This window comes from Loxodonta africana, chromosome X (assembly GCF_030014295.1).
Source record: "Loxodonta africana isolate mLoxAfr1 chromosome X, mLoxAfr1.hap2, whole genome shotgun sequence".
Taxonomy (NCBI): domain Eukaryota; kingdom Metazoa; phylum Chordata; class Mammalia; order Proboscidea; family Elephantidae; genus Loxodonta; species Loxodonta africana.
This window is the reverse complement of record NC_087369.1, coordinates 164,699,488-164,712,455: the sequence shown is the minus strand read 5'-3', so window position 1 is coordinate 164,712,455 and position 12,968 is coordinate 164,699,488. Positions and strand designations below refer to the sequence as shown.

At 50.0% G+C, this 12,968-nt stretch overlaps 1 protein-coding gene across 1 annotated transcript; it reads left to right on the top strand.

Moving 5' to 3' along the window:
• The first annotated feature begins 7,045 nt into the window (after positions 1-7,045).
• On the top strand, positions 7,046-8,630 carry LOC100666116 (melanoma-associated antigen 10-like). Its single transcript, XM_003420168.2, has one exon. It carries the CDS (start codon positions 7,046-7,048, stop codon positions 8,195-8,197), a length of 1,152 nt encoding a protein of 383 aa, XP_003420216.1. The 3' UTR covers positions 8,198-8,630.
• The last annotated feature ends 4,338 nt before the right edge of the window (positions 8,631-12,968 follow it).

The window sequence follows — 12,968 nt, the reverse complement described above, 5'->3', positions numbered from 1 at the left end:
TTTCCAAGGAGCAGCTGGTGGATTCAAACTGCTGACCTTTTGGTTAGCAGCTGTAGCACTTAACCACTGCGCCACTAGGTTTTCCATATACGTGTGTATACATGTATATATATAACACAGATATAACCTACCATCTGATTATATATTACATATACACACATACATATACACATTTTATATATGTGCATTCATATAATCTATATACCTACGTAATCTATACATACATACATAACCTACATACATGTAAAACTGTACAATATATATATTTACATTCTGCCAAACATGAGAAACCCCTGAGAGAAACTAAAGACTGTGTTGAACTGGTATGTGTGTTTTGAGGTGAGGGAATACGGGTGGTGGCAGTGAAGTCAGGTAGAGTCCTTAGCTTGCAAAAGAAAGCATATGTAAGAAAGATAAGTTTTTTTTTTAACTTCTGCCCTTGTTTCATTGTAGAAATCTGAGGCAGCACCTCAGGCCACAGATGTCAGTAGTCATGGAGTAATATCAGGACAGTAGGAAAGATCGGGTTGATTGAGGCAGTATGACTCCAGTCTGTGCTAAAAACCACCTGAAACCCCTTTAGTTGGTAAGGACTGGCCTTTCAAATACATATCTACTGTATTTAATTTTAATAGAATACAAAGAATGGACTAGAAATAGAAGACCAAGTATCAAAGTAACGCAAGCATAGCTACCTCTATACAGATATAAAATCTACACATACACTTGATAGAGATGTAAAATATATTTACTACTACGACTAAGGGTTAAAACTGAAAATCATTGGACTATGCAATGTTACATAACCTCTAAAAAACAGGCCCTCCCAAAATCCCACCACTCAACCTCTTCTGGGTAGAATATATTTTAGAACAAAATGTTTCCAAAGCCTAACTCTGGCTGGTGAAGTGAATCTTCTCTGACAGTCCACCTCCTACCGTGGGCACTGCAGCTCCCTTATCTAGCATCTAGTCTGGGCACCCAAAACCTTTCTCTGCAAGGGTTGCAGTTGGGCAAATACTCAAATCTGGCAGAAAGGGCACACCTCCCTGGGGCCAATGATCCAGGAGCCAAGTTGAGGATGCTCGTTAGTGAGGACTTAGAGGTCCACCCACCCCAGAACAGAACAGACCCACCTAATTCAGCTCAGTCCTGCTGTCCATCCAGGAAGACCCTAGGCAGAGCTTGCAGGATGAGCACTATTCCTCGTTTCTGGCTCAGGAGTCTCAGGGTGAAAAGGGCATTGGTCTGAGAGGAGTAGATTCAAGTTGGAAATTGGGAGAGGAAGAAGTCCCAGGTCCTGCCAGGCATTAACGTAAGAACCCTAAGGAAGGGCTAAATGGATCTCTCGCCCCAGAGAGAGGTGGGTCCCACAGAACCTAGCTCCACCCCAGCTGTCAGTCCTACAACGCCCTGGAGCATGGTGGCCGCATGAGGCTTCCATTGACTTCCACCTAAGGTGTGGGAGAGAAGTGAAGGCTTTCACCGGAGGGGGCAAAAAGGTGTCCCAGACTCTCATAGAAGTCAAGGTGAGAACACTGAGGGAGGATGTACAGGTCCTCCCCACCTCAGACGGGGGAACACTAGCCCCAAACTGTCTTTGCTGTCAGCCCTGGGACTACCCAGGCAGGAAAGGGCCCATGTGGTGTGTACTGACTTCGCCTTGGGGGAGAGGGTCTCAGGAAGGTGAGGATCTTGGTCTAAGGCGGCTAGATTCAGGACAGCAGAGGGAAGAGTCCCAGGTCCTGCCACGAGTCAAGATGAGGACCTTGAAAAGAGGACTAAGAATTTCCCACCCCCGAAAGAGGTGGGTCTCACAGAAACGTGCCCCTGATGTCAACCCTGGGAGGTTCCAGGCAGAAATGTCGGACACTGGACCCCTCCTTCACTTCCTCTTGGGGAGGCGTCTCAAGGAGATGGGAGAGGGTAATTCCCAACCCTGAGCCCAGAAAGGGCCGGGAACAAACTTACTCCTGCAATCAGCTCTGGGAGGCCCGGGGCAGTACTGTCAAGCACTCACTTCCTTCTCCGTGTCTCATGGAATTGAATATGTTGGCTAGATTACTGGGATGGCGGCCCTTTCAGGGGTAAATATGCTGCCTTGAGAAGGACTGCAGACACCCCCCCGACCCCCACCCCACCCCTGACAGATGATTCCTACCCTAACCCTGCCGTCAGCCCTGGAAAGCCCCAGGCAGGGTCCTCAGATGTGGAGTTTCCCCCTACAGGCGCCGCAGGTGTCTGAGGAGGTGCAGCTATGCGTGTTGGGGAAGGGGGGGGGAATCCAGGATCTGCTAGGGGGCAAGGTATGAGCCCCGAGGGAGGACAGAGAGGTCCTCCAATGCAGATAAAGGCTCCCCTTTTCCTTCCGTGCTCCTCTAGCCCAGCCCTGCCTCTGCTGTCAGCCCTGGGAAGCCACAGGCAAGGTCCCGGATGTGGTGTTTCCTGACTTCCGCCTTAGGCGCTGCCCCTGCTGTCAGCCCTGGGAAGCCCCAGGCAGGGTCCCGGATGTGGTGTTTCCTGACTTCCGCCTTAGGCGCTGCCCCTGCTGTCAGCTCTGGGAAGCCCCAGGCAGGGTCCCGGATGTGGTGTTTCCTGACTTCCGCCTTGAGCGCCTGAAGGGGCGTGGCTTTGTCTCAGGCGGCTGGAGTCGGACAGCAGAAGGAGTTGCCCTGGGCCCAGCCAGGGGGTAAGGTGAGGGCCCTGAGGGAGGACTGACGGGACCTCCTACCCCAAAGAGAGTCCCACAAAGATCCATCGCTTATCAACCCTTGGAGGAACCAGGCAGGGGGCTCAGACAGAGGCAAAGCCCTGGGAGCCCCCAGGCAAGGTACCTCAATGAGTTGTTTCCTGCTTCCCCACTGAACGGGTCGTCAGGGAGGTGAGCATATTTTTCTGAGAGTTTCGGACTCAGATCAAAGAGGCCTCCCAGGCCCATCCAGAGGGCAAGGTGAGGACCCTGAGGGAGGTCAGCGTGAGAGGCGTACACTGCCTGGATCGCCGGTGCCACCGCTCTCCGCCCCACCCTGCCCTTGTCATCAGCCCTGGGAAGCCCCAGGTGGGGTCCCCGGATGTGGGGTTACACCCTGGGCATCTGAGGAGGCACGGATCAGGTCGGCAGAGGGAGAGGTCTAGGCCCTGGCACGGTTAGGACCCTGAGGGAGGACAGAGGCCCTCCGCCGCTTTGATACCCCTCCCCCCATCAGCCCTGGGAAGCCCCAGGCAGGGTCCCGGATGTGGAGTTGTGCCTCGGGTGTCTGAGAAGGTGCATTGTCATCTGAGGGGGCTGGAGTCGGGTGAGCAGAGGGAGGGGCCCAGGTCCTGACAGGGGGCAAGGTGAGGACCCCGAGGGAGCACGGAGGACAGAGCCCCTCAGCCATGTTATCCCTCCCCTCCGCCATGTTATCCCCCTCCACCATGTTATCCCTCCCCTCCGCCATGTTATCCCCCGTCCGCCATGTTATCCCTCCCCTCCGCCATGTTATCCCTCCCCTCCGCCATGTTATCCCTCCCCTCCGCCATGTTATCCCCCCTCCGCCATGTTATCCCTCCCCTCCGCCATGTTATCCCCCGTCCGCCATGTTATCCCCCGTCCGCCATGTTATCCCCCGTCCGCCATGTTATCCCTCCCCTCCGCCATGTTATCCCTCCCCTCCGCCATGTTATCCCTCCCCTCCGCCATGTTATCCCTCCCCTCAGCCATGTTATCCCCCCTCCGTCATGTTATCCCTCCCTTCCGCCATGTTATCCCCCCTCCGCCATGTTATCCCCCCTCCGCCATGTTATCCCTCCCCTCCGCCATGTTATCTCCCCTCCGCCATGTTATCCCTCCCCTCCGCCATGTTATCCCTCTCCTCCGCCATATTATCCCTCCCCTCCATCAGCCTTGGGAAGCCCCAGGCAGGGTCCCGGATGGGGAGTCGCGCCTTGGGCGTCGTCCTCTGAGGGGGCTGGAGTTGGGTTAGCAGAGTGGGCGGCCCAGACCGACAAGGTGCAAGGTGAGAACCCTGTGGGAGGACAGAGACACCCTCCAGCACGGATAAGAGTCTCCCCTCTTCCCTCCGTACACCCTTAGGCCCGCTCCGCCCCTGCTGTCAGCCCTGGAAGCCCCAGGCAAGGTCCCGGATGTGGAATTACGCCTTGGGCATCTGAGGAGCTGCGGCGTGGTCTGAGGGGGGCGAAGTGTCGTGAGCAGAGGGAGGGGCCCAGGCCCTGGAGGGGCAAGGTGAGGACTCCAAGGGAGGACGGGGCGCCCAGTTCTCCTCATGCAACCCCTCCTCCGTGGTCTTCTAAATCTTCCTACCCCCTCCACTTCGCTGTGCCATCACTCCTGGGAAGCCCGAGGCAGGGTCCTCGGATGTGGAGTTGCGCCTCGGGCATCTGAGGAGGCGCTGTTTCGTCTGAGGGGGCTGGAGTCAGGTCAGCCAGAGGGACCGGTCCAGACACTGTCAGGGACAAGGTGAAGACACTGAGGGAGGACAAAGGTTCCCACTTCCCCCATCCACCCTTCCTCTGTGTGCACTGATTCCTTAGATCCTTCTCTCCGCCCCCCTGCCGTCAGTTCTGGAAAACCCCATCCAGGGTCCCTGGATATGGAGTTTCCTGACCTGCGGCTTGGGTTTCTAAGGAGGTGCGGCTTTTTCTAAAGGGTCCGGAGTCGGGTCAGCAGAGGGAAGATTCCCAGGGCGTGCCTGGCATCAAGGTGAGGACTCTGGGGCAGGTCAAGGAGGTTCTCCATCACAGGTAGAGGCTCCCCTCCATTTCACCCCACACCGTATGTGCCACCCTCCTCTCCACTTGTCTGCATGCTCCTTTTCCTTTTTTATGCCACTACTTTTTTCTCCATTTTCCCATCATCCCTCTTCCCTGTGCTGCCCCGTCCGTAAGCCCTGGGAAGCCCCATGCAGGGTGCCCGGATATGGTGTTTCCAGACTTGACCTTTGGGAGTCTGAAGAGGTGCAGCTTCCTCTGACGGGCTTGGAGTCGGGTCAGCAGAGAGAAGAGGCCAGGCCCTAGCAGACCAAGGTGAGGACCCTAAGCAGGCCCCACAGAAATCTACCCTTGCTGTTACTGTTGTGAAGCCCTGGGTAGGGCCGTCAGGCAGAGTCACCACCCTTCACTTCCTTTTCGAGGGTCTGGGGAAAATGGGGGCCTTGGCCTGAGGAACACAGCCTTGGTTTAGCAGGAGGGAAGGGGCCCAGGCCCTGATCTGAGTAAATATGAATATCTTGATTGAGATACTGAGGGTACCCCGACCCCAAATGAGGCCTTAGAGAAACACACGCGCCATACATCCTTGCTGCTAACCTTGGGAGGTCCAGGACAAGGGTGACTGGATATGATGCTTCCTCACTTTTGTCTTGAAGGTCTCACAGAGGCGAGGGTTATTGTCTGAAGAGACGTAAGAAGAGACTATACCAGGTCAGAAGAGGGGAGGCACATCAGGTCAGCAGAGGGAGGAGTCCAAGGCTCTTCAATAGTTAGGTAAGGATGCTGAAGAATTGAGGGACTGTAGATTTGAGACTGCCCCAGACCCATCCTGGTGGGAATTAAGGACCTTGTTGAAGACCAAAGGTAGTCACCCCGGAGAAGAAGGGTACCCACAGAATCCAGTTGTCTGTCTTTGCTCAGCCCTGCCTGGGAGGACCCAGGCATGGATGGCCAGATGTGGGGAGCTGTCACTTCTGCCTAAGACAGGGTGGAGTGAATGTCTCAGGGATGTGAGACTTCGGTCTGAAGGGGCAGCATTAAGTCAGAAGGTGGGGCAAGGCCCTGCTAGGAGTAAAGATAAATAACCTGAGGGAGGACTAAGGGTACTGTTTGTGCCAAAACATGTGAGTCTAGACCCTGCTATCACTAATTAGAAACCTAGGAAGGAGTGATTGGATTTGGGGCCTTCTCATGTTTGTCTCAGGGTCTTAGGGAGGTGAGAGCCTTGGTCTGAGGGGTGACATCAGGCCAGCAGAGAAAACCATATCAGAACAGCACAGGAGTTGTTCCAGGTTCTGCCAGGTGTCAAAATACAGAACCCGCCCACTAAAAGTCCAGGGTAGATGGGCCCTCAGCCCTGCCCTGCCCCAGTTGACGGCTCTAGGAGGCCTGGGACTTAGTAGCTGAACGCTTTGTGATCGACCTTCATTCCCACGTTAGTGATATCAGTAAGGCGAGGCCCTTATCTGAAGGGGCTGTACTGAGGTCACAGAGAGAGGAGTCCCAGCCACATCCATGCAACAGTGTGAGGACTAAGGGGAGCCATACTGCATTCTAAGATGGATGAGACCATATCTCTGGCCTACCTCTGCTGTCACCTCTGGGAGGACCAGGGGCAGAGTCCTTGGATGTGGTACCCCCCCTCACTTCCTCTTCACTGGTCTCAGGAATGTAAGCTCTTGTTCTGAGAATTCCACCTCAGGTCAGCAGAAGAGTGGGGCCCAGACCCCACCCCCCCATGGATAGATGAGGATCCTGAATTAGCACTGAGGAGACCAGCCACCCCTGAACTGTGGGGACAACACAGAGTCCACCCCCACTCCTGCCAGTGCGAGGAGGCCCAGGACTGTGCTTATAGGCTGAAGCCTCAGCTGCCCCGTCATTTCCTCTCAAAGGTATTCAAGGAATTGGGAGGTGAAGGTCTTGGTCTCAGGTCAGAAGAGTAGGGGAGGCCCAGGCACTGCCAGGAGTCAAGGTGAGGACCCTGAATTGTACCAAAACACTGCACGCACCCCGGGACAGAGGGGACATTATAGTACCTGACCTCACCTGCCCTAAACGTCAGCCCTGGAAGCTTCAGGCCGTGTCAGCAGGCTGCACCCTGAGGAGCCATCTCACTTCTTCCTTCAGGTTCTTAAGGGGCAGGCTGACCAGGCAGACAGAAGACAGGAGGCCCTAGAGGAAGACCTGAACAGAAAGACCTGTAAGTTGGCCTTGGTCAGAGCTGCCATGGTTGAGTTTCTCAGCTGAGGTTGCTCATACGTTCCCTCTCTTCACTAGGCTTGTGGACTCCCATTTCCTATTCTCCTGTCTGCTGCTCCCGACAAGACTCATCATGCCTCATGCTCGTGCTCCAAAGCGTCGGCGCTACACACTTGAGCAAGATCTTCAGGACGAAATGGAAGCACAGGTTTCAGCAGCTGAGGAGGAGGAAGAGTCCTCGTCTTCTTCCTCTACCTTCGACTTTTTCTTCCCTTCTGGCTCTTCCCCTTCTATGTATCCAGGAACAGTGGAGGAGGTGTCTCCTGTTGGGACACCAGGTACATCCCAGAATTCTGAGAAAACCACCACCTCCTCTTCCATTTCATCGCACACATCAAATGAGGGTTCCAGCACCCATGGAGGGGAGGGTCCAGGCACCAGTGAAGGGGGCGGCCCAAGCACCTATGAAGGGGGCGGCCCAAGCACCTATGAAGGGGGGGGCCCAAGCACCCGTGAAGGGGAGGGTCCAAGCACCCAGCAGGGCCAGCCAGATATTGAGTCTGTGCTCAAAGACACACTAGATGAAAAGGTGGCTGATTTGGTGGACTTCCTCCTTCTCAAGTACCAATCAAAGGAGCCCATCACAAAGGCAGAAATGCTGATGACTGTCATCAGACAGTATGAGGACTATTTCCCAATGATACTCAAGAGAGCCTGTGAATGCATGGAGCTTGTTTTTGGCGTCGACGTGAAGGAAGAAGATCCTTTCGGAAACTCCTACGTCTTCCACAATACTCTGGACCTCACCTGTGATTACCAGGGCATGCCCAAGACTGGGCTCCTGGTGCTTATCCTGGGTATGATCTTTATGGAGGGCAACTGCGTCACTGAGGAGAAGATCTGGGAAATGCTGAATTCAACAGGGGTGTATGCTGGAACGGAGCATGTTATTTATGGGGAGCCCAGTCAGTTTATCACCAGAGATTTGGTGAAGGAAAAGTACCTGGAGTACCGCCAGGTGCCCAACAGTGATCCTCCCCGCTTTGAATTCCTGTGGGGTCCAAGAGCCCATGCAGAAACCAGCAAGATGAAAGTCCTAGAGTTTTTGGCCAAAGTCAATGGTAGCATCCCAAGTGCTTTTCCATCCTGGTATGAGGATGCATTGAGAGATGAAGAAGAGAGAGCCAAGGCAGGAATTTCCCCCACAGATACTACTACTGCCATGGCCAGTTCAAGTTCCAGTGCTGTGCATCCAGCAGCTTTGCCTTCCCCCAGTGAAGATTGAGGCAGATTGTCCAGTCTTGGAAGGTGGCAGTCAGTATACTAAGAAGCGGAGGGCCAGGGTGGGGCTGGGGAAACACTGTGTGTAACATCTTTGTGTTTCTCTTCTGTGTGGTTGAGTTGAAGGATTATCATTTTTTTCCTTCATATTTTTCAAATGCAGTTCCTTTAATAGTAAGTTTAATTAGCTCAGAATCTAAGTTTATGAATGACGTAGTTGGTGTTAGCTGCCATCAAGTCAGCCCCCAACTCAAGGCAATCCAAGCCACAACAGAACCAAATGCTGTTGGGTCTTGCACTATGTCTTTAATTGGTCCTTTGTGATTCGTTGGGTTTTCACTGGCTGATTTTCAAAGTAGATTGCCAGGCCTTTCTTCTTCATCTTAATCTGGAAGCTCCCCTGAAGCCTGTTCAGCATCGTAGCAACACGCAAGCCTCCAAAGACAGATGAGTGTTGGCTTCTTGTGAGGTGCATTGCCCGCGAATCACCCAAGCTGGGTCTTCTGCATATAAGGGAGAATTCTATTATTGAACCATTGCTGACACCGTTAGTCAAACATTTATTTCTGTTTAACTGGTTTAAGAGTAAGTTTTGTTATTTTGTGAAAGAAATTGAGAAACCTCCCATCTTATTTTGTGTTCTGTAACAAGATAACAAGGAATCAGAACAGCAATTTGCTTGGCAATGTGAAAGAACACAGCAGTAAAATAGAGAAAAAACGTAAAAGATGATTGATTTTTATATTATTGCTCTCAGTTCTGTAAAACTAAAAGATATATATGGATTCGAATGACTGTGTAGGAGAAATTCAATCTTAATAAATGAAAGAACCTTCTCATGGGCTCATTTATTCCCCAGTGGTGAACTGAGCATCTACTCTGTGGAAGGCACGCTGTGAGTGGGGGGATCCTGGGATAAACAAGATGTACCCCACGCATAGAATGGTAGAGTCCTATTACCAAGTTGGGGAGAAACCCTGTAAGACCTAAAGACCAAGTGAAAAGAAGGGGGGAGGGGCTCCAAATGGGAGCAGTCAACTGGAAAGTGTTAAGTGCCCTGAGCTAGGTAGGTTGGGGCTCTGGGAAACTGCAGTTCCTTCTGTGAGAGTTAATTTTAAGTTAAGCTGGAGAGAGCAGGGCCAGACTCTCAGGTAAAAAAAAAAAAAAAAGTGTGCTTTAAAAACAAAACAAACAAAAAAACCCTTTGTAGCCAAGTCGATTCTGACTCCAAAGAAAGAAATTGTGAAAGAAATCGAGAAACCTCCCATCTTATTTTGTGTTCTGTAACAAGATAACAAGGAATCAGAATAGCAATTTGCTTGGCAATGTGAAAGAACACAGCAGTAAAATAGAGAAAAAACTTAAAAGAGGATTGATTTTTGTATTACTGCTCTCAGTTGTTCTGTAAGACTAAAATATATGGACATTCTACGTGAGAGTAGAACTGCCCCATAGGGTTTCCAAGGAGTGCCTGGTGGATTCAAACTGCAGACCTTTTGCTTAGCAGCCGTAGCGGTTAACCAGTACTCCACCAGGGTTTCCAGTGTGCTTTAGAGTTGAGAAAAAGTGGAACAGGAAGCTGCTCTTAGCAGTTACGTTTGGATCTTAGACAAACCAGAGAGTTATCGCCACCTGAGGCAGGTATGGAAGGTGTCCTGTGTTCTTGCCCCCGTACAGTTGAATACAGTGGACAGCCATGTGTTTTTGTATACGTCATCTGCAAGGATTTCCTGAGAAAGACGATAGTCCCTTGAAGTGGTGGCCAGAAACTGCTAGCCTGGAACCCTTTTCTCTGGCATGGGAGAGCCAGAGGGTACCCCATTAAAAGGACATTGTAATTGTTATCTTGGGTGAGGTCGCTATGAGTCAGAATCGATTCAACGGCAAACGGGTGAAGAATGGCTAGGATGTTGGGGTGAAATGAGTGAAAACGTGGTTTGGATGGAAGAGAGTGGCTGCGAAGGAAGGAAAGACTTGGTCTTTGACTCAGATTCTAGGAACTTGAGTTGCATCCTGCTGGGAAAGACATCCCCCCACCCTGACACACACACATGTCCAAGTAACATATCTTCCACGTGGGAAAATTAGTTTCATTTATGACAGCATTTTTTAATTGATTTTATATTCTGTGTCCTATTGAGCTGCATAGTCTCTGAGTTACCCTGGATTTAAAAAGAAAAGTGGGCGGTACGACTTGGGGTCAAAATAATACTAGATAATTACTGCCATTCATTAAATGTTCAACATATACCATGCATTGTGCCAGGTGTTTTACCTATATAACACACATTCTAATAGTTCTACAAAAAGGCTTATCAAACCCACTTCACAGAGGACTAACTAAGCCTCATAGCCCTTGGCAATTTGCCCAATATCATAGGGCTAGTAAGTGAGAGGGTTGGGACTAGTCCTGTGATCTGAAATCATCTAGACCCCACGATGTTCCCACTCCTCCTAGGCTGAGGCAAACTTCTGTGTCTTAATTCATTTCTCTTCTCACTGTTCCATAATATATGGCAAAAAAGAAGGACTCTGTGTCCAAGGTACTAAAAGTCAGCCTAAAGAAGGAAGGTGACAGTAAGAAGCAAGCACAATTTAGGGATTGTCTTTGGGCTTCATTCATCAGGGTTCTGCCTGCCCAAGCTCTCCAGGGTTCCACGAGAGCTAACTCTGCCCAGGGGCCAGCATCTTTGCCCAGTCCCCACACTTTTCTGTTACGGCATTCCCACATCCTTGTTTCTGAGAAGCAGTACCTGTTAAGACCATGGGTTCCTTGGAACAGCTTTCAAACTTCTGATCTTTACTGATGAGTTTACCAACTGTATAACCTTAAGTCACTTGCCGTTAAGTCAACTGTGACTCATGGTAACTCCACGGGTTTCAGAGTACAACTGTGCTCCACAGGGTTTTCAACAGCTGATTATTCAGAAGTAGATCACCAGGCCTTTCTTCTGAGGCACCTCAGGGTGGACACGAACCTCCAACCTTTTGGTTAGCAACGCTGAGCACATTGTTTTCACCAGGGTCTGTAGTATGAGGATACAGAGAGGAAAAGAGAAAAAGGGATTCCTCTCCCACAGTTTGGACCAAAGTTCTTCCTGTCAGAGAAAGGATTCACCTCCCTCAGAGTTTTTGGTGCCTGTCCAGCTATTGCTGACGCTACCACCCGAGAGTAACAGTTTCAGGACTGCGGCTTGCCTGGGGGCAGGACTGACAGAATCAAAGGGGATTTGCCCCATTCCCTGCAAGTGAAGGGTACCCCCTTCCTACTCCTTAGAAATCTTTCTGTCCATATCTCGTGTGCAGTTCTCAAATTTGGGCTGCATTTGTGTCCAGATAAGACGATATAGAACGAAAAAAATAGCGCAGGAAACTCACCATCTTGTTGATATTAAGAGTTCTGGTTTCCTTTCACAATACTCCAGCTCCCAATTTCTTTTTTTCTTACATAAACTTTTTACATTAGTTTTATTGTTGTTAGGTGTTGTCAGTTCCAACTCATAGCAGCCATATGTACAACAGAATGAAACACTGCCCAGTCCAGCACCATCCTCACAATCATTGCTATGTTTGAGCTCATGGTTGCAGCCACTGCATTCCACTGTGCAGAACATTTCTTCCATTCGCTTTAGCTACTCTATGTTCAAGAGCAAATTTCAGAGTCTCTTCTGACATCCATTTTGGTCTTCTCTTTCTTTCCTGTCTTTTCAATGACCTCTTGCTTTCTTCATGTATGATGTCCTCGATGTCATTCCACAACTCATCTGGTCTTCAGTTATTAGTATTCAATGCATCAAATCTATTCTTAAGATGGACTCTAAATTCAGGTGGGATATACTCAAGATTGTACTCTGGTTCTTGTGGACTTGCGTTTTCTTCAGCTTCGACATAAACTTGCATATGAGCAATTGATGGTCTGTTCCGAAGTTGGCCCCTGGCCTTGTTCTGACCACTTATATTGAGCTTCTCCATTGTCTCTTTCCACAGATGTAGTTGAATTGATTGCTGTGTATTCCATTTGGTAAGGTCCACATGTATAGTCACCGTTTACATTCGCGAAAAAAGATATTTTCAATGAATAAGTCGTTGGTCTCTGCTGTGGTTTCTATCAAGGCCGTATTTTCCAAGTACTGATCCTTCTTTGTTTTCAACTTTGACATTCCAATCACTAGTAATTACCAAAGCACTTTAATTACATAGTTGACCAATTTGAGACTGCAGAAGTTGGTAAAAAATTCAATTTCTTCATCTTTGGTATTAATGGTTGGTACGTAAATTTCAATAATAGTCATGTTAACTGGTCTTCCTTGTAGGCATATGGATATTATTCTATTACTGACTGTGTTGTACTTCAAGATAGACCTTGAAATGTTCTTTTTCATGATAAATGCAACACCATTCCTCTTCAAGTTGTCGTTCCTAGCATAGTACACTGTATGATTGCCCAATTCAAAATGGCCAATACCAGTCCCTTTCAGCTCACTAATGCCTAGGATATCGATGTTTATGCGTTCCATTTCATTTTTGATGATTTCCAATTTTTCTAGATTCATACATCATACATTCCAGGTTCCGCTTATTAATGGATGTTTGCAGCTGTGTCTTCTCATTTTGAGTCATGCCACATCAGCAAGTGAAGGTCCCGAAAGCTTTACTCCATCCACGTCATTAAGGTCGACTCTACTTTGAGGAGGCAGCTCCTCCCCAGTCATCTTTTGAGTGCCTTCCAACCTGGGGGGCTCATCTTCCAGCACTATATCAGACAATGTTCTGCA